We start from the raw sequence: 27,092 nt of genomic DNA on the forward strand, positions 1-27,092 counted from the left end.
CCTGATGAATAAACAATGTAAACATTAGACCCTGTTGCAAGTGTTATTAAAAATGTATTTTAAAACATCCCCGTTTCCTTTGGTGTGAATGATAATTTTCACTGATGTTCGCAACAGTTTGTTTTCATATTGTTTATGTAGCAAACACTGCTACGAGCTAGTCAATCTATGGGTACTTACATGCGGCCTGACCTCCATAGCTGTCAACTTTTCCCTTTTCTTTCAGAATAAGGGAATTTCCCTTTAAAAAAGGGAAACGTTGACAGCTATGCTGACCTCACACTTCCCTAGAAGCTCAACCCATAAAGCTACAGCCCTGCATTGCCCCTGGCAACTGAGTTGTGGTTGTGGTTGTTATTAGCTACTGGGCCAAGTTCAATGTGTATCTATTAGTTCAGAAAACCTTAATAACTTGATTTACCCATGATATCGTCTTACTGCACATGTGCCCACTTAACCGCTTCAGTCGTTAAACTTTGGAACTCCCAGACTATTGAGATAAAGCAGGCGCCTTCACTGTACTCTTTTTGACACCTGCTAAAAACATTCTTGTTTAGGCAAGCCTACCCAGATGCTTAGAAATGTGAGGCAGTTTCAATCTGTTTAGCACTTTTAAGTTTAGGTGGCAAGTGCAGCAGGAAGATTCAAGGATGATCAAAGAAACATTTAAACTTTTCGGTGTAGCATCGTATCAAATTATTATTTTTCATATATCCATATATGTGGATTAATATGAAGGGTAGTATACAAATTTAATAGATAATAATAGTAACAAATCTCTTTTCAAAACGAGAGCAAGACCACGTAGACAATTCTTCCACAGTTCTGCACAACGTTTTGTTGAGAACATGGATTTTCAACTCTGACAAAAAGATCAGAAAAGAGCAAGGCTCGTGTCGGTGAGATGAGAATTTGTCTCAAATGAGACCTTATATACCGTATTTTTTGCTCTATAAGACTCACTTTTTCGCTCCTAAAAAGTAAGGGGAAATGTGTGTGTGTCTTATGGAGCGAATGCAGGCTGCGCAGCTATCCCAGAAGCCAGAACAGCATGAGGGGTTGCTGCTTTCACTGCGCAGTGATCCCTCTTGCTGTTCTGGCTTCTGAGATTCAGAATACTTTTTTTCTTGTTTTCCTCCTCCAAAAACTAGGTGCGTCTTGTGGTCTGGTGCGTCTTATAGAGCGAAAACTACGGTACATGAGTTTAGCCGGCAAAAGCAAACTCACACCCCTCCCCGAGTTTGTATAAATACATAGGGTACACACATAAGAGTCTCTTCATCATTATATTTTTTGGGGGGGGGGGGTGATTCATGTTCTTATGCACCTGCATTGCTTTATATTTTCTGGATGCCCCACGATACTATTACAAAGCAGTCTTGCCCTTTGTTACACATCAAGCACTGCTGGTTGTTTCTTTTTTGAGGCTGAATCCTGACAAGACAGAAGTACTGTTTTGGGGGGACAGGGGGCGGGTGGGTGTGGGGGACTCCCTGGTCCTGAATGGGGTAACTGTACCCCTGAAGGACCAGGTGCGCAGCCTGAGAGTCATTTTGGACTCACAGCTGTCCATGGAGCCACAGGTCAAGTCTGTGTCCAGGGCAGCTGTCTACCAGCTCCATCTGGTACGTAGGCTGAGACCCTATCTGCCTGCAGACTGTCTCGCCAGAGTGGTGCATGCTCTAGTTATCTCCCTCTTGGACTACTGCAATGCGCTCCACGTGGGACTACCTTTGAAGGTGACCCAGAAACTGCAATTAATCCAGAATGCGGCAGCTAGACTGGTGACTGGGAGCGGCCGCCGGGACCACATAACACCAGTCTTGAAAGACCTACACTGGCTCCCAGTACGTTTCCGAGCACAATTCAAAGTGTTGGTGTTGACCTTTAAAGCCCTAAACAGCCTCAGTCCAGTATCCCTGAAGGAGCGTCTCCACCCCCATCGTTCAGCCCGGACACGGATGTCCAGTGCTGACGGCCTTCTGGTGGTTTCCTCATTGCGAGGTTAAAGGGAACCAGGCAGAGGGCCTTCTCGGTGGCAGCACCCGCCCTGTGGAACGCCCTCCCACCAGATGTCAAGGAAATAAGCAGCTATCCTATTTTTAAAAGACATCTGAAGGCAGCCCTGTTTAGGGAAGTTTTTAATATTTAATGCTGTATTGTTTTTAACACTCGACTGGGAGCCGCCCAGAGTGGCTGGGGAAACTCAGCCAGATGGGCGGGGTATAAATAATAAATTATTATTATTATTATTATTATTATTATTGTTATTGTTATTGTTATTGTTATTGTTATTATTATTATTTCCTTCCAATATATTTCTTATCAATAAGAAAATTTGGCATGGGAAATTTTCATTCTGAAAGTGGGGGGCGGGATCTGAGACCCTACTGCAGGGATCAGCAAACTTTTTCAGCTGGGGGCCGGTCCACTGTCCCTCAGACCTTGTGGGGGGCCGGACTATATTCTGAAAAAGAAAAAAATGAACGAATTCCTATGCCCCACAAATAACCCAGAGATGCATTTTAAATAAAAGCACACATTCTACTCATGTAAAAACACGCTGCTTCTTGGACCGTCCGCGGGCCGGATTTAGAAGGCGATTGGGCCGGATCCGGCCCCCGGGCCTTAGTTCGCCTACCCATGCCCTACTGCTTCAGAGAATTTCATCGTGATATGTGCAATCATGAGGACTAGAAACAAATTAAAACCAGTCACACAAAAAGTCGGGAGAAAGTTGAGAGCAGCTGCCGTTGCCGCCCTACCAATCCGACAGGGCGCGCCCGCCTTTCGCGCGCTGCTTCTTTCACACGTTCGCGTCAGTCACGCGTCGTCCGCGCCTCCTCCTCCTCCTGATGCTGGTTGTTTTTTTTTGCATTTGAAAACACGCAGCGACTGGCCGAGCGCCGGCCTACCTTGCCTGAGGAGAACCGCGCGCGGCGGTTGGCGGCGAGAAGGGAGGCCTCCGTCCTGTCAGGAGGCGGAGTGTCGGCCCGGCTCCCGGATTGGCCTGCGAGGCGCCGCGGACCCGGCCTCCCTGCACCCGGGAAGGGCGCCGCGGGGCGGAGCGAGGCCGGGCGGGAGGGCGCCGCTTTCCTCGCCGGCTTCGGAGCTGCGGTGACGCCGCCGCCGGCGCTTCCTCCTTTTCCCTCATAGCCCAGCCCGCCTTCCCCGTCGCTTCCCCTCAGGGCCTGAGGTTCGGGGCCGCCGGAGCGCCGCGTGACGGGGCGGAGAGGCAGCCGCCGCCGGCGAGGAGGAGGGTGTCGGGTGAGGAATCCGCCGAGGCCTCTGCGGCGAGGGAGGCCGGCCGGGCCTGCGCTTGGCCGAGGCTGGGCTTGAGGGGGCAGCCGGGGCGAGGGGACCTGGCCGTCCCACCGACCGACCCGGGAGGGGATGATATGGGGGGGGGGGTCTTCACAGGCCTTAGCCCCCCCAGCCTAAACCTGGGACGGGGAGGAACGAGGGAAGCCGGGGCGTGACATGGCACATGGCAATTTTTATTTTTTGGTTCGACGTGAATTCGGGTGGGGGGGAAAGGGGCAGTCCATGACTCGGTTAGCCACCCCCTCCCCGAATTAAAATACACCGCTAGGTTTCAGTTTCTGTGATTACAGCCTCCCCCCCCCCCAAAAAAAAATCCAGCTTTTATAGTTGCATCCCCTCTTCAAATCCAAAATTCAGGGCCAGGTTTCAGTTTCTAGAATGATTAACCCCCCCCCCGCCAAAAAGATGCAAAATTCAATGCCAGGCTTCAGCTTCCATAACTTCGCCCCACCCCAATCCAAAATTCAATGCCAGGTTTCAGCTTCTGGAATTATGTGCCCCCTCTCCAAAAAGATACAAGATTCAATGCCAGGTTTCAGCTTTTAGAATTACGTGTCCCCTCCAAAAAAACCCAAAATTCAATGCCAGGTTTCAGCTTCTAGAATTACGTGCCCCCTCTCCAAAAAACCCAAAAATTCAATGCCAGGTTTCAGCTTCTAGAATTATGTGCCCCCTCTCCAAAAAACGATCCAAAATTCAATGCCAGGTTTCAGCTTTTAGAATTACACCCCACCCCCTTCCAAATTAAGTATCGGCTTCCATAATTACAATACCCCCAGAATTCAAAATTCTGTGCCACATTTCAACTTTCATAATTACCCTCCCTAATAATAATAATTCAGTGCCATGTTTCATGGGGCGTAGCCAGGATTTATGTTGTGGGGCAGGCTTCATGTTGGGGAGCCCCGCAAACCTCAGTTAAGTATTTTTATTGATTTACTTGATTGGGGGGGCAGCTGCTTCCCTGCCCCCCCCCCCGGCTGCGCCCATGCTATGTTTCAACTTCCATTAATACATGTGTTTGTCCCTAAGGAGCTAAAAAAAAAAACCCCCCCACCCCAAACGCTTCATTGTTTCTGGAAGACAAGAAGTAAGAATAACTGGATGTGCAGAGTGTGTACCACTCTGTTGTTGAGACTTTCTCTTTTTCTCTCTCTCTCTCTGCATCAAAGACTGTGTGCACCTTGCGACAGAACTGTGAAATTTGGAGGCAGGTAAAGCTGCTGTATCTGTGCCTGAGTTGTTGCTCCAGGTTTGCTTTTCTGTTATTATTTCTGTGGGCATATGTACAAGGCAGTGACCGAAACGGAGGGGCTGGACCAGGGGTCAGCAAACTTTTTCAGCGGGGGGCTGGTCCACTGTCCCTCAGACCTTGTGGGGTAGGCAACGGTAGGCCCGGGGGCCGGATGCAGCCCAGTCGCCTTCTCAATCTGGCCCGTGGACGGTCCGGGAATCAGCATGTTTATATTGCCCCTTTCAAGGTAAAAAATCGTGCTAGGGCTCCTTACAGTTGTGCTAAGTAAGCATCAGGCTACTATTTCAGGAATCATCAGCATCATGGCCTCCTGGACTATTGGGCCGTATCTGACTATCAGTTCACCAACACGCCAGACCCAAAACTGACTAGGATGTGTTTCATAGTGATGGCCAGGTGCCTAGGCAGCTTCTCAGGCACTGGACAAGTTCATGGAGAATACCGTATTTTTCGCTCTATTGGACGCAGTTTTTCCCCTCCAAAAATTGAGGGGAAATGTGTGTGCGTCCTATGGAGCAAATGCAGGCTTGTGCCATAGCCGCGCGCAACCCCTCCGGCAGGGAGAGGCTGCACGGGGCTATGGCTTCTTTAGCCCTGCGCAGCGACTCCGGCAAGGAGAGGCTGCACGGGGCTAAAGGGGAAGCCAAAACAGCGAGCGGGATCCATCCCGCTCGCTGCCTTGCCTTCTTCCATAGCTAAGCGCAACCTCTCCGGCAAGGAGAGGCTGCACGGGGCTATGGCTTCTTTAGCCCTGCGCAGCGTCTCCGGCAAGGAGAGGCTGCACGGGGCTAAAGGGGAAGCCAAAACAGCGAGCGGGATCCATCCCGCTCGCTGCCTTGCCGCCTTCCATAGCTGCGCGCAACCCCTCTGGCAGGGAGAGGTTGTGTGCAGCCTGTACGCTGCTCTTTGGGGCTGGGGGAGAAAATATATTTTTTCTTGATTTCCCCCCCCTAAAAACTGGGTGCGCCCTATGGTCCGGTGCGCCCTATGGTGCGAAAAATACTGTAAGTCTCAACAGTGGCTATGCAGAATCTCCAGGATCAAAGAGTGACAATGTGAGCTGCTGGGGAGCAGCAGTAGGGGATGGCTAATGTTTTCATACCCTGCTTGTTGACTTCAGCAAGGTGTAGGGTTGGTTACTGTGGAAAATTGAATGCTGGACTCCATGGACCTTTGGCTTGAACTAGCAAGGCTCATCTTGTCTAACTATAATAATCTAATTGGGAGTGTCTAGGAATATTTGCATATATTCTATAATAAAAAAAAATAGTAAGAGCAGCATCAGAAACATAACCACGAGTCAAATGAAATCAAATTTATTTATGAAATCAATATTAAATATAGGTAACACTTAACTTCGAACAGGGAACCAACCATTCAAAAGATCCCCAAAGACAGCTGTGGGTCAAAGGAATAAGATCTGATGCTGGCTTGTGGTACTTCAAATAAAATAAATGAAAATAATAGCATAGGGTTTCTCAGAATTTCTGCCGGACTGGGCCACGATCAAATAGCCTACAAAGAAACAGTAAGAAATGGAAATAGGAGGAGACCTGTCTCCAGTTCTGCTAAATCCATCAGGTTAGAATGATAATAAAACAATAATCATAATTACCTACCAGGATACATGTCCAAGAATAAAATATTCTTAGAACTGAGTACTCACTTCTTTCAAAAGAAAATTCACCCCACCCCCAATTCATTCAAAACATAGTACAGAGCATTGACCAGGCCATGCAACAGCTCTTGGATGCCATTAGCCTTGCAACATAATATTTCATTTTTGGTTAAACAAATACTGTGTTGTTTCAATGCAGACTTGAATGGGTCACAGAGATAAATTCTCTCCTGTTTGGAATGGAGTGAAAAGGTCCATCTCATCTAAAGATCCATTCGGTGTTTATTAGAGTTCTACCCCTAGAAGACTCCATTGTCCAAAAATATAAGGCTTATGTCTCTATTTCTATGCTTTTTGGCAGGAAGAATGACTCTTGTGGTTCTTAAAACCAGCCTTTGGTTGAAACAGGAAACGGAGTTGTTCCTTCTGTACAGCCCCTCAGAACCCAAAAACTGCCTGAAAAAAGACATAAGTAGCAGTTGATATGCACTAAAGGTTTTCAAATTATATGCTAGCAAGACCTGCAATGTTTTCACTTTTCCCAATATGTGTTTCCAGAGAAATGCACACTGACTTGGGTCAGTCTCAGTTCTCTTTCTCAACCCCCCCCCCCCCCGTATGTTTCAACAGCATATACAAGGTTGAAATGCATCCACATTTCTTAAAACACTGATTTTAGCAGACATAAAATATTGGATTCTAATAAGTACTTATTAAAGGGATTATCTTTTGAAGTGAACCTAGGAGACTTGCAGGTGCTTAATGATTTAAAATCTGATTCTTTTTTAGTCCCTTACAATAAAGGTTTCTAAAAACTTAATGATTTTTTTCTGTTTTGCTAGAAACGATCAACAAGGAAAGGGTGCTCTTGCTAGTTCCTTACATTTGGCAGATACTGCATGGTGGCCATTGTCTCACTGTGCTCCATTCCCATTTCTAAATTTCTAACATTTAGGCCTCTTGTTTGTCTAATATGGATTATACTTCCTTCTTGCAGGGCAGCGACCATATCACTCCTGTTGTTGTGTAGTCCAGTATTATTAAAATACTTATTTCTGTACATACCTTTTCATGTATTAGCTCAGTTGAGAAAACAAAAGTGAATGAACTGTGTTGCTTTTTTTGTTGGTGATCACAACTATCTTTTTTACTTCTAGTCCAAGCAAATATATCATAATGGCAGCAGATTCTATGGAAATTGATGATGCTTTGTACAGGTAAGTAATTTAGCAACATAGTGAAGCATAGTAGATTCATAATAGTACTAATGATGGATTTGGCTTGTTTTCGCTAAAGTTCAAATACTAGTGGTTCCTGATGTATGGAACACACCATAGCTGCCACGATTCTTGATCTTTAATGGTGTTTAGCTATTGTCAACTTGCTATTACATACAGTTGAATAGTCTATATTGGCACGACTGAAAAGCCTTTGTTGCAATGAGTGAAGAGCAAATTCAAATAGCATTTGGGAAATAGGTGCTGATTATGTGATAACCGTCAAATCTTGGGCAAGTCTTTTGTACTGCATAAACTCATCTAAAACTATGTTTAAGGAAACCCCTTAATTATTTTCTGTACTTGACTTAAGTGGCATTTTCTTTAAATAGAATGCCTTTATCACCATGTGCCGAAACAATGGCCTAGCTTGGAAATTAAAAATGGAAATGTTCTTGGCCAGCATCATAGATTACTTTTGCTGTAGTCCTCCGCACAGACTGCTTGAATCCTATTTCATCTGCATGCAGGATTACAGCCTTTGTGCTTAGTACTCTCATGAGTAAGAATACAAAAGAAAGGCAAATGTTCTGAAAATCATGTTACTGCAATATACATTTGTTGTACACTGTATGTTGAAAGTACCAGTGGTAATCCTTATTTTGTGTTGAAACTCTGTACCCTGCAGATAATAGACAATATCCAAATTTTGCTATTTCATAGTGATTTCCTGATGTCCACTTGGATCCTCTTTGTTAAGTAGTCCCATTTGTAGAAGGGATCATGCCACTGAATAGTTATTTTATGGCTATTTACTCCTTTTTTCTTTTCTTAATTGCACATAGTCGGCAGAGGTATGTTCTTGGAGACACAGCAATGCAGAAGATGGCTCAGTCCCATGTGTTCCTGAGTGGAATGGGTGGGCTTGGAGTGGAGATAGGTAATTTAAGAAACACCATTTTTCTCCCTGTTGTACATTTAATAAGGATAAAATTTGCATATTAAAATGCATACCGTAATTTTCGCTCCAAAACACGCACTTTTTTGCTCCTAGAAAGTAAGGGGAAATGCCTGTGCGTGTTACGGAGCGAATGCACTCGAACGGAGCCATGGCTGCTGTCAGTCAAGCAAAGCGGGAGCCGCTTGCAGGGCTTCTGTCCTGCATTGCGCGGCTCTAGCTTTGCTTGCTTTACAGCCAGGAGGAGGGGGAGGAGCCGGGGAGGAGGGAGGGAAGGAGAGCCATGGCAGCAAAGCGGGCAGCAGCCGCTTACACGGGAGGAGGGACAGACGGGAGCCGGAAAAAGCCGCGTAGCCAGCAACAGTTGCTGCAGCCTCAGCTAGCAAAGGTCCGTGCGCTCTCTAAACGGAGCAATGAGGCTGCAGAGGGACGGCAGGGCACAGGTGGGCTCCGAGCCACGAGCGCAGTGAAAACCAGTAAAAAACGTTTTTAAAAAGGCTTCTGGGGACAGGAGGGCACGGGATGAGGGAGAGGGGAAAATTATGATTATCCCAGCGTCTCAGCTGATCCGCTGAGCAGGACTTGGGTTGCAGGGGATTCACCATTAGCTGCGCAAAGCAGCAAAGAGGGAGAGAAGGAGCAAAGCGGGAGAGGAAAGGAGCTGCTTACACTGCTCCTTTAAAGCAACAGTGCTCTTTCCCTCCTCCCTCCCCACTCAGCTTGCCGAAAAGCTCCTTTTCCACACACCCCACGCAAGCTCCTTCTCCCCTTAAACCCCTCTCTTGCATCATTAGCAGCATCCTTCTCCACACACCCCATGCGTGTTCCTTCTCCCCTTAAACCCCTCTCCTGCATTATTAGCAGCATCCTTCTCCACACACCCCACGTGTGTTCCTTCTCCCCTTAAACACCTCTTCTGCATTATCAACATCCTTCTCTACACAGCCCATGCGTGTTCCTTCTTCCCTTAAACCCCTCTTCTGCATTATTAGCAGCATCCTTCTCCACACACCCCACGCGTGCTCCTTGTCCCTTGAATGCTTTTCCTTCCCTCCCCACTTAAAACATGGTTACAAAGCACGGATCCACATGGATCCTCAGGATTTTTGCACTGGGTCACCCCAAGTTCACCATCAGATCACATAGCATATCCATGGCTACAGCCTGCACCAAAAAATACACACACACACACACACACACACACACACACACACACACTGTTTCATGGGGCTGCAATGGCGCAAAAACGTGGTTACAAAGCATGGATCCTCAGGATTTTTGCATTGGGCTACCCCAAACTCACCGTCAGATCACGTCTGTGGCCACAGCATGAACCACAAAAATCATACATCCACTGTTTCGTTTAGAATATTTTTTTCTTGTTTTCCTCCTCTAAAAACTACGTGTGTGTTATGGTCAGGTGCGTGTTATAGAGCGAAAAATACGGTAAATTTATGTTGTACTAAGTTTTAAGTCTTTAATGAATGTTGTGTTGACTTCTGGATTTGTTTATATGGCTGATATCTTTGTTACTGATTATAATGAACGGAATTACATAGAATTTCTGTGGCTTCTCTTTTAACAGTTGTGTAATTCATAGGGATGGGATTGAGAAGGAATTACTGTTTTTCGAAGATCATGGAACAGTTAAAAAATTGAACTATTGCCAAAGAGGCTTGATGAAAATTAATCTAATAAATTAACTTTATAATATTCATCTTTTTCAGCTAAGAACATAGTTCTTGCAGGAATAAAGGTAAGGAGAACGATTTTTTTCTAAGTAAATTTTGTTTTAAAATTAGAATGTTTCCTCAAATAACTGATGATACTTTCGTAGATTTCAGTCATTACCATTTCCCTAGTGAAATGTTATTAACACTAGTTTCCTAAATGTGGCATGCCATCAGATTTGACTCTAGTGCTGGAGTGTCCAAGATGAAATACTGTGTGTTTTCTGTTGGAAGAATAGTTGTGCATGTGCCACCATCTAACCACTGGCATGCTAGAGGATAGGGCTGTTCTCTGCTCTCCAAGAGGCATTATGGGTTTTTGTTTTCCATTGACTTCAAGAATTCCATCTTGATAGCTCTACTTTAAAAACAACTGAAATACATTGACTGTTTTTAGGCATTTTGGTTCTGTTAGATGGCAACTAAAACTCTGGTAAAGGACCTCAAATATCATTTTAAAAAATCAACACCTGCAGCACATGGGATCTTTTTAAGCATTTAGAACTTGTCCATAAGCTACTTTTTGTAGCATTGTATATGTGCTGACATGGATAAAAAACACAATCAGAGAGCTGAAGAGCAAGGACAGTTCAGAATAGAAGAAAATGGTCCTGTCTGGGGACAGTGGGAAGTGTTTGCTCTTCCAAAACTTCTGTGGGATTCAGTAATATCTTCTCAATATTCCTCAGCACCAGAAGTCTCCATTTAGGATTTCTGCATTTTAAATTTGGTCACTGCATTTCAGTGTCCTTTGCGGTGCTGAATGAATCCTCCCTCCGATGGTGCTTCACTACGTACTTTTGCAAATTAATTTTTGTTGCTAGATAGCAGTGTCACTTCACTGTAAAGCAAATGAAATGTCTAGGTTGGCCCTATGCTGTAAACTTGATAAATTCACATGACTCGTAATCACAGTGTACAAAACATTCTATAATTGCCACTTTGAATATATTTTAATCTTGAATCCCTTATCCTTTCTGAAGGCTCTTACCATCCATGATACCAAGCAATGCAAGATGTGGGATTTGGGGACAAACTTTTTTGTTCGTGAAGATGATGTTCTAAATTTAAGAAACAGGTGTGTGTACAATTCTTCACAAATACTGTGAGCTTTTAAAGGTTTTTGTCTGACTTTGTACCAGTTGTAAGTACATTATTATTATTATTATTATTATTATTAGTCACTTTCAGAGTCTGTGTTTTCAGAAAAATTGGATTGATTCCTGTTAGCCTTTTGCAACAGAGAAGCTGGAATTGCATTTATCTTTCATGGATTTTTTTAAAAAAAGAACGAGTACAATTATCCTGCAGAATTGTTGTATTCTTTTGCGTGAAGGAACCCACGCCATTATCTGTCCTGAATAGATGATATGTGGGAGCCAAGGATATACAGTAGCTGCTTATTTTTTAGTTCTACTATTTTACATTAGTAGTTTGTAACTAATATGGATCCCTTTTTCAGTTGGAAGCAATATCAAAGGAAAGCAATATGATACAAAATGCTTTAACCAATTTACTTTTACATATAATCTAGTACTTTTAAAAAACCCACAATACTATGATAAAATTATTTGTATTATAAACATTGTTTGACAGAATGATTTGCTTAAAAATGTGATCACCCCTATACAGTACAGTGGTACCTCAGGTTACAAACGCTTCAGGTTACAGATGCTTCCTGTTACAGACTCTGCTAACCCAGAAATAGTACCTCAGGTTAAGAACTTTGCTTCAGGATAAGAACAGAAATCGGGCTCCGGCGGCAGCAGGAGGCCCCATTAGCTAAAGTGGTGCTTTAGGTTAAGAACAGTTTCAGGTTAAGAACGGACCTCCGGAACGAATTAACTACTTAACCCGAGGTACCACTGTATATGGTAAATAATATTTCCAGTTGCTGGATGTGTTTCAGCCTTTTGGTCTTTCTCTAGTAGCATCAATGTTGCAAATACTGGGTTAACAACAACAAAAGTGACAGGGCATTTCAGGCTTTCATAGATTGAGAGTTGCATCCTTCAAGGATATTGTCCTCTGTTAAGATTCACTGCATGAAACAATACATTTCTGTATTTTCTGTGGGAAAATACAGCAGTGGAAAACTTTACAGCACACATAACTACAGTATTTCCTCAGTGAAACATTTTCTTCAGTAGATAATGCATTTATACCTAAATTAGAGTGTGAAATATCTTTCAGAGGGACAAATTTGACTTTAACAAAGCTAAGTTCTGTGTGAAGTCTGCAATTAAAATGATGGTCGGTGACAGATCACAGTTGCACAGTTAACTTGACCTTTGTAGTTAACAGTTGAATCAGAAGCACAGGTAACTTAAGTAAAGCCTTTGCTTAACCAGCTGATGTTGGCTAAGTTAGATCAGCTTGGCCAATGATGATGGGAGTTATACTCCAAGAACCTGTGGAGCGCTCCACTTTGGTTGCCCCTAGGTAAAATCATTTCCTCATTGAAACATTTTCTTCAGTAGTTAATGCTGAACTCTAAATCATTAGAGTTTTCAAAATCATGTGATCGAAGTTACATACATACTGAGTTCACACAGTTTTATAAAGAACTGGTTGTCTGGTAGGTAATAACTCAACCAGGTAGGGATGTTTTCCTAATTTGGATGAGTGGTACTTTTCAACCTTCCAGAAAGTTGGTGTACTAATCATGGCTAACTTGAACATTTATGTTAGCAGGTTCTCTAGTAATGTTTGGTGCCATATTTGAAAGGCTGAACTTAAAAGTATAACCTATTGATAATGCAACTGGAAAATGTATTTCAGAGGTGAGGCATCCCTTCATCACATTGCAGAGCTGAACCCATATGTCCAGGTGATGTCATCAACTGCCCCTTTAAATGAAGTTACAGACATCTCTTTCCTCAGACAGTACCAGGTACGTGGCATGTATTTGAAACAACTGTCCTCTTTTCAGGGGTCTGCAAATCTTGGCTGTTTTTGGTAGCCAATCATTATTTGTGACTATTCCTGACTTTCCTTACCCTTCCCAGAGTCTCTTTGCAAATACAAAATACTTGAGAAAGGGGTAGGTTCACTATCTCCTGCCAACCTAGCAGTTCGAAAGCACATCAAAGTGCAAGTAGATAAATAGGTACCGCTCCAGCGGGAAGGTAAACGGTGTTTCCGTGCACTGCTCTGGTTCGCCAGAAGCAGCTTAGTCATGCTGGCCACATGACCCTGAAGCTGTACGTCGGCTCCCTCGGCCAATAAAGCGAGATGAGCGCCGCAACTCAAGAGTCGGTCACGACTGGACCTAATGGTCAGGAGTCCCTTTACCTTTTAGGTTCACTATCTCACTTTATTGGGAGGGATTTTAAGGTACTTAAAGATAGAAGCAAGAGAACCTACCCCTTCTCCATCTTACAGAGGACTTGCAGGTGGTGGTGGATGAGTGGAATAATTCTTTCACTTCGTGGGGTAGTCTGAAGGCATTTAGAGGCAAGAGGAATTTTTGTAGCTTTTGCAAGGGCACAAACTTGAGAAACTAACCCTTCCCTCAAGTCCTTTAGCTGCACTTTGGTTGAGCAGAACAAGTGAAGCACCTGTCCAGGTGGGAGAGAGATACCAAGGTTAAGAGAAGCTGGAATGCTTGTTCTGATGGCTCATAATTCAATGTCAGAAATGTGCAAATCCTTGTGGCTGTGGCTATATAACAGGCTTCCTCAATCTCGGCCCTCCAGATGTTTTTGGCCTACAACTCCCATGATCCCTAGCTAGCAGGACCAGTGGTCAGGGATGAAGGGAATTGTAGTCTCAAAACATCTGGAGGGCCGAGGTTGACGAAGCCTGCTATATAACTTACCATTTGAAAAAACTTGAATATTTGACTAGTAAGCCTTTGATAACTTAGAATTTATCTCTGGGATTTTTCTTTCAAAAGTGTGTCATAGTAACTGAGATGAAGCTGTCACTACAGAAGAAGATAAATGACTTTTGCCGTGCGCAACACCCACCTATTAAGGTAATGCAAAACAGTGAGAATGTAATATATTGACCCAAAATGGCCATGTCCATTACTTTTGAGAACTTCCCTATATCTGTTACAAGGCTAAATTATTTCCATGCAGACACTATTATAACTTGGTGCTGTTCCTTGTTCTGTTCCTGGATATGCCTGTGCCAAATGCCCATGAAGAACTAAGTTATTAGTTTCCTCCTAGAGGTTGGAACCCTTTACAGTACAGTAGAGCTGAGTAGTGAGAACAAAATGAAGGTATCTGAGGAGTTTCTGGCTGCATTTGTGTTGAGTATATAGAATCCAGGTGCCGGGCACTTAGAGGTCACACAGCTCCAGGTGTTCCTGGATGATACTGCTCACATTAATCTGTTTTAATCCAGTTTAAGGCTGGAGTTCAGTAAGAAACAGGTTCCATTGTGTTGACATAGAAGTATTCCATACCACTGACCATGGTATTGTTCTGGACCAACTCGCTGAATTGCTGTCTGGGTTTGGTATTCAGTTGGTTGGGAGCTCGTATAAGCTAAAGCTCCCAGGCAAAATAGAGGTTATTTGTGGGTGGTTTGTTTGACCTGGGATGTGATTTGGTCCTGTTCTGATTAGGGTTACATTCCCTCTGAACGATCAGGCTTGTCTTTGGAGACCCAAGTGGCTTTGGTGGCACAAACTTCCTTTCAACACACCTAAGCCTAATCTGCCAGCTCCAACCCCTTCTGGACAGAGAGTTTCTATGCACAGTTAATCTGTGCTCTGGGAGCATCTTGTTTGAATTGTTGCAGTTTGCTGTATGTGTGTCTGCTTTTGTTGGAAGCTACAGTTAGTGCAAAATAAATAAGCTAGAATGCTCACATGCCCAGTCAGCAGATCTCATCAGTTTTAAAATAACTACACTAACTCCCAGTCAGTTTCTGGGCACAGTTCAAAGTGCTGATTTTAACTTTTATAGAGCTCGTAAGTGGCTGAGGAGGGACGCGGGTGGTGCTGTGGGTTAAACCACAGAGCCTAGGACTTGCTGGTCAGAAGGTCGGCGGTTCAAATCCCCGCGACGGGGTGAGCTCCCGTTGCTCGGTCCCTGCTCCTGCCAACCTAGCAGTTCGAAAGCACGTCAAGTGCAAGTAGATAAATAGGTACTGCTCTGGCAGGAAGGTAAACGGTGTTTCCGTGTTCTGTTCTGGTTCGCCAGAAGCGGCTTAGTCATGCTGGCCACATGACCCGGAAGCTGTACGCCGGCTCCCTAAGCCAGTAAAGCGAGATGAGCGCCACAACCCCAGAGTCGGTCACGACTGGACCTAATGGTAGGGGTCCCTTTACCTTTTTTAAGTGGCTGAGGACCTTGGTACCTAAAGGATAATCTCATTCAACATGAACTAGCCACCTTTTATCAAGCGGCTGGAATGCTGTATTAAAATCCTTATACAAAAAGAAACCCCATGGTTTTTGGGCACCACACCAGGTAATATGCTGGACAGAGCAGAATAAACACTTAAAAATAAATTTATTTAAGGAAATTGGAATTTATATGGCATTTAAAATTAAGAGAAGAAAACATAAAATAGCAAAATACATAATTTAGAAAAGACATGCTAGTTTATGCATGTTATCCTTCATTTGATTCTATATAGCAGATGTAATGGCTACCAGGCTTCTTCAAATCTTATATAATCTTTTTGTTAAAATAGAGAGAGCTCTGTTATTCTGAGGTAAAGAGGTAAGGAGAAGCAGAAAGTTATACGCCATGGTAAATTCACACCAACTGGAAGTTTTCCAGACAAAGGCAACCTTTTCTTTTGAATTGTTCTGTTTTTCTCCTTGTAATCAAAAACTGATCCAGTCAGGATGAGTAAAAAATTGCATTTTAGTCAATGGAAGAAAGGGTTGGTAATTTTTTGACTCTTGGAAGAGGAAGCAGATAAAATTTTCAAACCTCATGCAAATGCAGGGAAGAGATAATTACACGCTGATTGTATGTCCTCAAATATATACTTTAGTACCTGTATGAGGTGGAGTTTTCCCTACAGGAAATTGTACACTTAATGCAGTCAAACCAATGTTTGGGAAGGAAGAATCATTCGGGGGAAATCCTCTTACATTTTATCTCTTTGCTTTGAATCAAGATTGTGAAATTTATTTAACTTACTTGTCTTTCGTATAGTTTATAAGTGCAGATGTATATGGGATATGGGCACGTCTGTTTTGTGACTTTGGTGATGAATTTGAAGTCCTGGACACCACAGGTGAAGAGCCAAAAGAAATCTTCATTTCGAACATATCTCAGGTGAGGACGATAGCAAGGTTTATTATATCAGTCCAGTTTGAGAGTCCAGTATATTCTGAGGAAGCTAGTGTGGTGGGGTCTAATTAGCCCCAAAGTTTTTAAACTTAAAAAAGTATGCCATCAGTGTGCCATTAACTTACGTATAACATAACTATAGGAGCTACCCAAGTGTAGCTGCAATAATTCATGAATTGTGAATTATGAATTATGTGTTACAGAACTTGCAACTGTAGCACATGCTACTCTAGCAGCATAGGCACAATTACCGCTTTTCCCAAGTGTATGAATTGGGCAAGCGAAAAGGGTATATGAGGCAAATCATTACTGTGATTTTATTTCGTTGTATCAGCAACAGAAGGGACGCAGGTGGCGCTGTGGATTAAACCACAGAGCCTAGGACTTGCTGATCAGAAGGTCGGCGGTTCAAACCCCTGCGATGGGGTGAGCTCCCGTTGCTCGGTCCCTGCTCCTGCCAACCTAGCAGTTCGAAAGCACATCAAAGTGCAAGTAGATAAATAGGTACCGCTCCAGCGGGAAGGTAAACGGTGTTTCTGTGTGCTGCTCTGGTTCGCCAGAAGTGGCTCAGTCATGCTGGCCACATGACCCGGAAGCTGTACGCCAGCTCCCTCGGCCAATAAAGCGAGATGAGCGCCGCAACCCCAGAGTCGGTCACGACGACCTAATGGTCAGGGGTCCCTTTACCTTTACCTATTAGCAACAGAGAAAACACATACCCTTTTCTTGGTGCCAGAAGTGACCAGCCCTGCCAGTTCTGTGACTCCCTTTCTTGATACCCCAGAACTATGTATGCTGTGACTCAAACCCAGGGCTTCATCTACTCTGCTAAGAATATACTTTTTGGGTGGGTTCAGCTCAGAAACTATACAGGCATTTAAATAGGTACTGTCTATTGTATTTGAAAAATAACAGTACACCGTTGGATTCTGGTCATTTCTTTGGAAATACAGGTAGTGAGCATCTGGTCATAGATGTCCACACCACCTTTAGTTTTATGTACAATAAAGAACTGTTTCAGGTTTGGGTGTCTGAGGTTGTTGCATCTTTATGGATTGAAGAAAGGAGAATATTTGTCCTTTTAAATATATAACTTAAAAGAGTGAAACTTTTTGAAAATGAAAAACAATGCTATTGCCAGTTTAGATTCTGCCACACAAGTGAATTTTTGGCAGCATCTATGCTGCAGTTGCAATGATTTTCAATATGTGTATTTGTATGAGCCAAGAGAATGTTTGTGTGGCAATGTCTAGCAATCGGTTCTTCCCCCTACTAATTTTTGGTGTGTTACAATTTCAGTCCAATCCTGGTATTGTCACTTGCCTTGATAATAACCCTCATAAGCTTGAAACGGGACAGTTTGTAACTTTCCGGGAAGTTAATGGAATGCAGTGTTTAAATGGATCCACGCATCAAATAACTGGTAAGCCATGTTTTGTATAGTTTTCCTGCTTGTGCGAAGCCACTGTTTTCCAAACTGATAGAAATGCATTTTCCTTTCATGTTGTTCTGCTGTGTGCGCTGCCTTAACTCTGTTGTTGCCAGTTCACAACATTGTTGTTCAGCATTGCTCCATAGTTCCATAGACATGGCTTGAAACTCTCTGTAGAAATGCCTGCGTCAAATCTTGAACTCGGGCTTTTAAATAGAGGGCAGAACTTCAGCAACTTGCTTAAGCTTCTCCCCATGACTAACAGGAGTTAAATACAGTGGTACCTCGGGTTAAGTACTTACCGTATTTTTCGCCCTATAAGACACACTTTTTCCCCTCCAAAAATGAAGGGGAAATGTGTGTGCGTCTTATGGGGCGAATGCAGGCTCCTTGGCTTCAGCGATAGCAACGCGAAGCCTGCGCTCCGGAGGCTTTGCGTTGCTTCTGCTGAAGCCAGGAGAGTCTGCTCTTTGAAGCTGGCGGTGGGGGAAAGCAGCGCCTCCTCCATCGCCAGCCCCAGAGGATGGGGGGCAGCGGGAAGGCGCGCGACGCCTTCCCGCTACTCTCCGACCCGGCTTTGAGGCTGGCGGTGGGGAAAGCAGCGCCTCCTCCATCGCCAGCCCCAGAGGATGGGGGGCAGCGGGAAGGCGCGCTACGCCTTCCCGCTACTCTCCGACCTGGCTTTGAGGCTGGCGGGGGGGAAAGCAGTGCTTCCCTCATGGCCAGCCTCAGAGGATGGGGCGCAGCGGGAAGGCGCGCTACGCCTTCCCGCTACTCTCCGGCCCGGCTTTGAGGCTGGCGGGGGGGGGGGGGGGAGCAGTGCTTCCCCCATGGCCAGCCCCAGAGGATGGGGCGCAGCGGGAAGGCGTGTGACGCCTTCCCGCTACTCTCCAACCCTCCTGTGGGCTTTTGCGGGAGATGGAGGAATTCCCCCACCTCCCACAAAAGCAGGCAAAAGCCGTGCGCTCTTTAAAGGGGCTCCTTTAAATTCCCCCACCTCGTAGAAAAGCCCGTAGGAGCCGCGCAGCCTTTAAAGAGCGCGCCGCTCTTGGGGGCTTTTCCCCGAGGAGGGAGAAGGGACTGACTGGCCGAGTCCGTCCCTTCTCCCTCCTGTGGGCTTTTGCGGGAGATGGGGGAATTCCCCCCGAAAAATACGGTAATTCATTCCGGAGGCATGTTCATAACCTGAAACTGTAAATAACCCGAAGCACCACTTTAGCTAATGGGGCCTCCTGCTGTCGCCGTGCCGCCGGAGCACGATTTCTGTTCTCATCCTGAAGCAAAGTTCTTAACCTGAAGCACTATTATTTCTGGGTTAGCAGAGTCTGTAACCTGAAGCGTATGTAACCTGAAGCATATGTAACCCGAGGTACCACTGTACATTGTGGAAATGTGCTTGCTTTGCATAATCATAGAATTGTAGGTTTGGAAGGGACCCTGAAGGTCATCTAGTGCAACCCCCTCTAATGCAGAAATCTCAATTAAAGCATCCATGACAGATGCCTATCCAACCTCTCCTTTAAAGCTTCCAATGAAGGAGAGTCCACTGCCTAAGAGAATTGTACATGTTTAGTGCTAACTCTTTGAAAGTTAATTAGGTTTGCAGATCCTGTATAAAATCAAAAGTGTTTTCCTGCTCTTTCTGTAGTTCTGCTTCATTTAACTACCTTGTTAACAGTGATTTACACTTTCTCCTCTCTTACAGTGGTATCACCTTATTCTTTTAGCATTGGGAATACAGTGAATATGGAACCTTACTTACATGGTGGCATAGCTATCCAAATAAAGACTCCTAAGATATTCCATTTTGTAAGTATTCTGCATAAGGACAACAGTCAGCAGTGATCACATCTATTTTCACCTCTAGAAATTGTTGAAGCTTGGTGCTCAGGCCAGAGATCTGACTTTTTGAATAAAAATATTATTTAGCCCTTCTCCATATGAGGCACCTGTATAACTTGATCTCAAAAGGGCAAGGTTACGTTGAAATGTCAGAACATAAAATCAGGGATACATAAATTCACCTACCACCCCCACCTTCTTGCTATGGTGAACGTCTCTCGTTTCTTCTGGTGGTTGTGCTGTACTTCAAAGGGGTTTGCAGTACATTGGAGGTATAACTACAGGGACAGTTCTTCTCCCTTGATTCTGATTTTGTCTTGAGCTTTGGAGGTCTTTGAAGCCCCTTGATTCAAGGAAGTAGTCTACACATCTTTTGCTTCGCCTTTGCCTCAGAGTACCTGTAGGGCACAACACAAGGTTAGGTGCAGTTCCTGGTCTTCTCACTTGTGTTGCAAAGGGTTTGGACATCAGATCACACATTTTTAAGTTCCACATTTAAGCCTTGTAACTTGGAACAGGATGTGTTCCAAGCTCCTTTTGTCCCCACTGCAATGTTTTCTACAAGTTTTGTGCTTTACATTTTCCTGTACCACGGCACATATTCACTTACATAGCAGAGAGTAAAAGGGTGCATTCATTGTGATGGAGGCTAAACCCATCCCTTGCTCCTAGTGAGATTTGTATCTGTGGTGCAGAGATAGGTTTTCCTCTCCCCAACAGTCTTTCCCGTTTTAATGTGTTCCTAGCGAGCTATGATGACTCCCGTTTCTGGTTTATTTTTTGAATTGTATCTACAGTTACACCCTGCTAAAGTTTGCAAGCTAATCCTGGGAAGGTTTGGGAAATTTTAAAGACGCTTGCATGTACTTTGCTTTCTTCTGTTCTAAAGTGTGTGCAAATTGATTTTTTTAACTTTTAGCAACAGCTGGAGAAGCAGTTGATTAACCCAACATGCCTCGTTGCAGATTTCAGCAAGCCTGAGGTTGGTTTTGCTTTGTTTTGTTTTTAATATGACACTTTGATGTTTAAAAACAATAGTGTATACTGCATTTGTTTTCCCCTTAAGGCCTTAGTGGCTCTTGTTCTTGCTGTAGCAAGCTAATGTAATCCTTAGAGCAGAGCTTTCCAAACCTTTCATGCTGGTAGCATGCTTTTTAGACATGCATCATTTCGTGAGTTTTACCAGCAAACTGGAGGTTAAACTAACCCCTTTCAAGCCCTGGGAGGAGCATGGGGAGCATTCACGCAACACAGCTACACACTGCAGCCGGCACACTAGTGTGTCATGACACAGTTTGGAAAGTTTTGCCTTGGAGTATACAGACTTCTTCTTATGTGATTGCTCTGCATATTACTGATCATCCACTATTTTTTCCTCCTTGCAGGCCCCTCTGCAAATTCACATTGCCATGCTAGCCTTGAATCAGTTTCAAGAGAGTTTTGCTCGTATGCCGACAATTGGGTAACGTATCTGTACCATAGCTGCACAAAGTTTGGGTTGTTGGGTACACTGTTAATATAGTTAGAGGTGGATAGATTGTTATCGATAGCAGTTTAAACTGTAACTCATTAGGTTATTTAATTAATTGAGTTGCAATCCCTTGCACAGTTCAGCTGTTTACAAATCACTTGGGCTTCTGTGGGATTTAATCTGCCTAAATGTGTGCAGAATTGAGACCATGATTTTCTTATCCTTGATACTTGGGAGAGTCATGGGCAGAGAATCAATTTGTTATGTCGGTTGTACAAGAAACTTCAACTGTTGTCTAGTTGAGGATAGACTATGATGTATTCATATAACATTTAAGACTCTCCACTGCTTCACGGCCATGAATTGGAACTATTGTCCACAATGCTGTATGTGTTTGGGGGTGGGATTAAAAAGATATTAAAGCGGAGTGGGGGGTTGGCTAAAACCACCTTGTGATTTCTTCTATTTTATGTATTTATTTAGGAGAATTTATACCCCGCTTACTAACTGAAGTTCTCAAGGCACCTTGCAATATATTTAAAATACAATAAAATAGACAGTGATACAACAGTCAATGGAGCAAGGGGAAAGTGTGTGCAAGTCCCCCCCCCTTCATTTGTTTTCCAGTGTTCCAACAAATGCAGCTGAATCTCCTGGCTGTTGAAGCAACTAAATGTCATTCTCACATAGGCCAGGACATTCTCCCAGCTCTGGTAGCAGATATAAGAGGTGCTGCGTGGAGCAGAGATGCTATGCTTTTTGTTTGGGTTGCAGGTGCCTTCAGGATGCCGAGGAGATGCTGAAGATGGCAGTGTCCATAAGTAAAACGTTGGAAGGCAAAGTGAGTAATTTTGTGCTATCTAGCTTACTCACCTGTGACTGTAGTAATGCATGTAATTATATAGTGTGGTGCATTTAAATGTTGAACTGAGCTTTGTGAGAGATCCCTCATCATCTTCAGTTTTCTGCTGTAGTTGGTCTCTGCTGGCTCTCTTGTATGTTTTACATTTATATCTTTATCACCTGAGCATCTTTGTGATGCATTATAGTACCTTCTTTTGCATCAGTCAAAAGCTGTCATGCATGGAAACTGCAGAAATGTAATTAAGACCATTGCTCAGCTCACTGAAAAGTATTACACAGCTTTCCATGGTTGCTTCAGCTTAGCTATCTTAGTGACCATTCTGTTGAGAATTTGTATTTCAAAAGAGGGACATGCCATCTAAATCTGCCTTTTACTTCTTTATTTTTATCCCCCCCCCCACTATATAGGAAATGTTAATATTGACCAATGAAACTTATGCATGACTCAAACTCTTAATCTCTTACACACTCATATTACTACTAACACACACATACATATTATGAATGAATGAGCAACTATTCTCCTTATTTTATCCTCAGAACAGCGCTGTGAGGTTATGTGGCTTCTCATTTAAAAATGGGCACAATCGTTGAGATTGTGTTGTTATCATCACTATGTGACACTATGATTTTAATGTATAGTCTACATAAAGGTTTAGTCAATTCTTTATTTATTTGCATTTTCAAAAGGAGGAACAGAGAGCATATTTAACCCCCTCCCCTCCCCCGTCTCACTTACAGCTTCATATCAAATACAGCATGTATACATATACCATATGACTTCCCTTCCTTTTCTACTACTTTTCTGTAAGTGCTGTTTTTACATAGTTGAAGTAGTAAGGGACACTGGTGGCGCTGTGGGTTAAACTACAGAGTCTAGGGCTTGCTGATAGAAGGTCGCAGTTCAAATCCCTGCGACGGGGTGAGCTCCCGTTGCTCGGTCCCTGCTCCTGCCAACCTAGCAGTTCGAAAGCATGTCAAAGTGCAAGTAGATGCGCTGTTCTGGTTCACCAGAAGCGGCTTAGTCAAGCTGTACACCGGCTCCCTCGGCCAATAAAGCGAGATGAGCGTCGCAACTCCAGAGTCATCCGTGACTGGACCTAATGGTCAGGGGTCCCTTTACCTAAGTTGAAATTGCCCAAGCTTTTGAAGACAAATTTTGAGCAACAGTTTGAAAGAATAGAAAGATTTTAATCCAGTGAGGGTTATGTAAACAAAAATGTAGCTTCGCTGATGCTTTCCTGTTAGCTGTTTCTTGCTTTCAAGGAGCTCTTGTTCCAACATTTTTCATGCAAAATGTATTCCAGGCTAACAGGCCACGTTGGAGGATAATTTTTGTTTTCTAGGGCTGCCATGGCTACCTCATGCAGTGAGAAGCTCAGTTACCAGTTTCTGATTGCCATAATCAAAGGGACAGAAGCTGAGAACTGAATTTTAATCTTACCTCTAATGTGCTTTACTTCCCATGTTTACTGTGCACCAATTTACCAAGTCAGCAACCTACTAATTTTAAAGATTTCAATGCTATTTGTATACAAACATTGATCTTATTTTGTTTTTAAATTGTAGCCTCAAGTTAATGAAGACATGGTGAAATGGCTATCAAGGATGGCTCAGGGATCTTTGGCACCTCTTACAGCAGCACTCGGTGGTGTTGCCAGTCAAGAAGTCTTGAAAGCAGTGACAGGAAAATTTTCTCCCCTGCAACAATGGGTCTGTTTTCTTTGTTTTGGATTAGGTTACATAAATTTAGGGACGACAGCATTCTGTGAGCATAATATTGCTTGTGTTCAGATGAAACATCAAAGATGGTGGAGAATAGCAAATGACACTTGTGCATGAGCGTTATTCTCCGTTTCTTGCATCCAGGCCTTAATTCTGTATTTCAGATTTAAGCAAGCCATAGTTTACTATTATGCCCAAACTGGCAACCTTTCGGTTTGAGTGAGACTTCAGGATTGTTCGTATAGTTTGTCAGGAAGTAATGAATTAAGCCCCAAGGGGGGGGGGGGAGTTGACACCTGAGTACAGTGTTCATTCATGATACTCCACCATGGTCTAGAGCAGGGGGCAGCAGCCTAAGGACCACAAGCGGCCCACGTGGGTCATTTAACTGGCCCATGAGCTGCCCTCGAACCGGTTCATGGCAGCAGCCCTTCTCACCAATCATTCCTGCTGTGTTGCCTTATCGGAATGTTCCCACTATAAGATAGGATGCATTACTATAAGGAATTACCACAGATGAGAGTACAGTCATACTTCGGGTTACAGCCACTTCAGGTTGCGTTTTTTCGAGTTGCGGACTGCCGAAACCCGGAAGTACCAGAACGAGTTACTTCCAGGTTTCAGCCATTGCGCATGCGCAGAAGCGCTAAATTGTGCTTTGCACATGCGCAGAAGCACCAAATCGCAACCTGTGCATGCACAGATGCAGGTTGCGAACACTGCGGGTTGTGAACGTGCATCCCGCACAGATCACATTTGCAACCTGACCGTCCACTGTATTAAGGGTATTTCCACTATATTTTCTGGATTTTTAAATTCACAGTATCAAAGGCTACTAATAAAACAATATTAAGCTGAGAAATAGTAAATTATGAGACATAGTACTAGTCTGCTGGCAAATCATCCCATAGATATATATTGCTTGTTGCACACATCAGTTTTGTTTTGAAGTAAGCAAGAACCGATTTATGTGCGAAAGATATGAGTTGGTAGAGGGAGGTAAGAAAGCATTGCAGTGTATCATTTCAGACTCTTTTAAGTATGACATTCATTTCTGTAGGCTTTCCCTTCTTAAAAAAACCAAACTACTCCCTGCTTATACTAAACATTGTGGAGAAAGATCTAGCAACCATTTTCCTATTGTGTTAGTGTGCCACATGAAGGGAACGTCTTATGTTGGGGGAGCCGTAATTAATGCAATACACCACCAGCAGTCTGAAGTGGTACAGTCTAGAATTCTATCACACCAGTCTAATATCTTGTTCAGATTTTGCCCCCCCCCCCAGGTTGTATGCTGTAATAAAATAGATATTATTATTTTTAGTGTAGTTTAAACATTTTAAGACATGCTGAATCTTGTTTTTCCCCCCTCCTTCTCCAGCTGTATACTGATGCATTTGAATTAGTCACATTTCTAGAAAAAGTGAGCCGTGAAGAATTCCTTCCAAGGTAAAAAAATGGCACAGTCAAGCTGCTCATTCTCTCTCTGTTCCTTAATCAATTAATTTGTTTACTTCTTCAACATTTATGTTCCACTTCTCTTCCAAGCAGCTCAGAGTAGCTTAAATTATCTCCCCTCCCCACCAATTTTACCTTCATTACAAACCTGTTTAGTTGGATAGAAATGCTCAAGCTCATCCAGCGCATTTGGATCCTCCTGGTCCCAATCCCAAGATAACCACATGAATGCTGTTGTGTCTGAAGGCATGCATGTTTAAAAGAACTTATATAAAACATGTACGCGTGTGTACTTTTTTCACCCAGTGGTTGGGAACCCCAGAGCTAGGGCCCTCTGTGCATCCCTCAATACTCTCCCCAAGTCATATCTCTCAAGGATCCCCTCCCCTGCCCTCTCTGAATGCTTTTTGCCTGGCTGGAATGTGTCTTTGAATTATGTTAATGCCTTTGGCTTTACGGGATGGCAAGGGAAGAGTACATCTGTTGCCCAGCCTGCTTATGCCCACCCAGGAGGGAATGTGATGCTCTGAATGAAAAGGTTCTTCATCTCTGTCCTAACCCATTGAAGCAGGCCCTGCTCAGAGAAGATGAGGTTATCCGATTCCAGAGGAGCCTAGGGAGCTGACATATCAAGGCAGACGATTAATCTATGTAGCTCCGTACGTTCTGCTTTGACTGGCCCTGTCCCTTCAGGGTTTTGGGCAGGAGTCTTTCCCTGACCTACCTGGAGATGCTAGGCATCGAATGTGGGACCTTATTCATGCAAATCATGTGCTGTGCAGCTGAGCTTTGGCTCTCCCTGGCTATGTTTGTATGTCTGGACTGCAGGGGTCAGCAAACCTTTTCACCAGGGGGCTGGTCCACTGTCCCTCAGACCCTTGTGGGCGGCCGGACTATATTTTGAAGAAAAATATGTGAATGAATTCCAATGCCCCACAAATAACCCAGAGATGCATTTTAAATAAAAGGACACGTTCTACTCATGTAAAAACATTCTGATTCCCGGACTGTCTGCGGGCTGGATTTAGAAGGTGATTGGGCCGGATCTGGCCCCCAGGCCTTAGTTTGCATACCCATGGTTTAGAGCAAAACAAAACACAAAACAATGAGAATATGGCACCTGAAATACTGATAAGACTTACTGTGGCATAGGTTTTCATCGACTAGAGCCAACTTCATCAGATGCTTAAAGCGTTGCCTTCAATTGACAGCTGTGTTTGTACACAGCTCTGGACCTCAATACCTTAAGGACACCCTGTCCCCATGGAAACCGACCCAGACCCTGTTCTTGCCATCTGAGGCCCTTCTCTACATTCCCCCCTCCCAGAGAGGTTTGGAGGGTGGCAACAAGAGAACGGGCCTTTTCTGTGGTGGCTCCCCAATTGTGGAATGCTCTCCCCAGAGAGGCTCGCCTGGCACCATCATTACATATCTTCAGACACCAGGCAAAGACATTCCTCTTTACCCAGGCCAATGGCTATTAAATAATCTACAGCCTGTCTGTATGAGGGAGAGGGACTGTTACTATTATTTTCTTATTAGGCTGTCTATCGGTATGGTTTTTATTTTGGTTTTATTATGTTTTATCATTGATGTTTTGTAATGTGCTTCTAATGTTGTTCACTACCCTGAGATCTTTTGATAAAGGCTGGTATATAGTGGTACATAAATTGTATTATTATTCTTATTACTTATTGTTGTTGTTTAATGCTTTTTAGAAATGCTTATTTTGTGATATTGGAAGGAGGAGAGTATGCTAGGGAAATATGAGCATCTTTGTTCCCTTGCACTGACATACACAAGTGAAGCAGTTCTGAAACATTTTTGTCTCTTTCTATCAATGTTAATTAATTTAATTTTATTTAAAGCCAGCTTGATATACAATACAATACAATCTTTATTACGGTCCAGAGACCCAACAAATCGTTACAA

The 27,092-nt window shown here is 43.8% G+C and overlaps 1 protein-coding gene across 5 annotated transcripts in view; it reads left to right on the forward strand.

Annotated features, from left to right (window-relative positions):
* Nucleotides 1-2,606: 2,606 nt before the first annotated feature.
* Nucleotides 2,607-27,092, forward strand: part of UBA6 (ubiquitin like modifier activating enzyme 6) — a 47,708-nt gene continuing 23,222 nt past the window's right edge. The window contains exons 1-16 of one of the 5 annotated variants that reach the window (XM_083582576.1): nucleotides 2,607-3,267; nucleotides 4,497-4,538; nucleotides 7,355-7,414; nucleotides 8,260-8,354; nucleotides 10,100-10,128; nucleotides 11,086-11,180; nucleotides 12,884-12,995; nucleotides 14,001-14,081; nucleotides 16,231-16,353; nucleotides 17,668-17,791; nucleotides 19,506-19,609; nucleotides 20,562-20,624; nucleotides 21,028-21,104; nucleotides 21,888-21,954; nucleotides 23,547-23,690; nucleotides 25,084-25,151. In XM_083582576.1, coding sequence (XP_083438702.1) covers nucleotides 7,374-7,414; nucleotides 8,260-8,354; nucleotides 10,100-10,128; nucleotides 11,086-11,180; nucleotides 12,884-12,995; nucleotides 14,001-14,081; nucleotides 16,231-16,353; nucleotides 17,668-17,791; nucleotides 19,506-19,609; nucleotides 20,562-20,624; nucleotides 21,028-21,104; nucleotides 21,888-21,954; nucleotides 23,547-23,690; nucleotides 25,084-25,151 — 1,223 coding nt within the window. In that variant the 5' untranslated portion in view covers nucleotides 2,607-3,267; nucleotides 4,497-4,538; nucleotides 7,355-7,373. Of the gene's footprint in view, nucleotides 3,268-4,496; nucleotides 4,577-7,354; nucleotides 7,415-8,259; nucleotides 8,355-10,099; nucleotides 10,129-11,085; nucleotides 11,181-12,883; nucleotides 12,996-14,000; nucleotides 14,082-16,230; nucleotides 16,702-17,068; nucleotides 17,792-19,505; nucleotides 19,610-20,561; nucleotides 20,625-21,027; nucleotides 21,105-21,887; nucleotides 21,955-23,546; nucleotides 23,691-25,083; nucleotides 25,152-27,092 lie in introns of those variants that run through there. The other 4 variants (XM_083582577.1, XM_083582578.1, XM_083582579.1 and 1 more) reach the window with 4 other exon arrangements.

This window comes from Podarcis filfolensis (assembly GCF_964270895.1).
Source record: "Podarcis filfolensis genome assembly, chromosome: 13".
Classification (NCBI taxonomy): Eukaryota; Metazoa; Chordata; class Lepidosauria; order Squamata; family Lacertidae; genus Podarcis; species Podarcis filfolensis.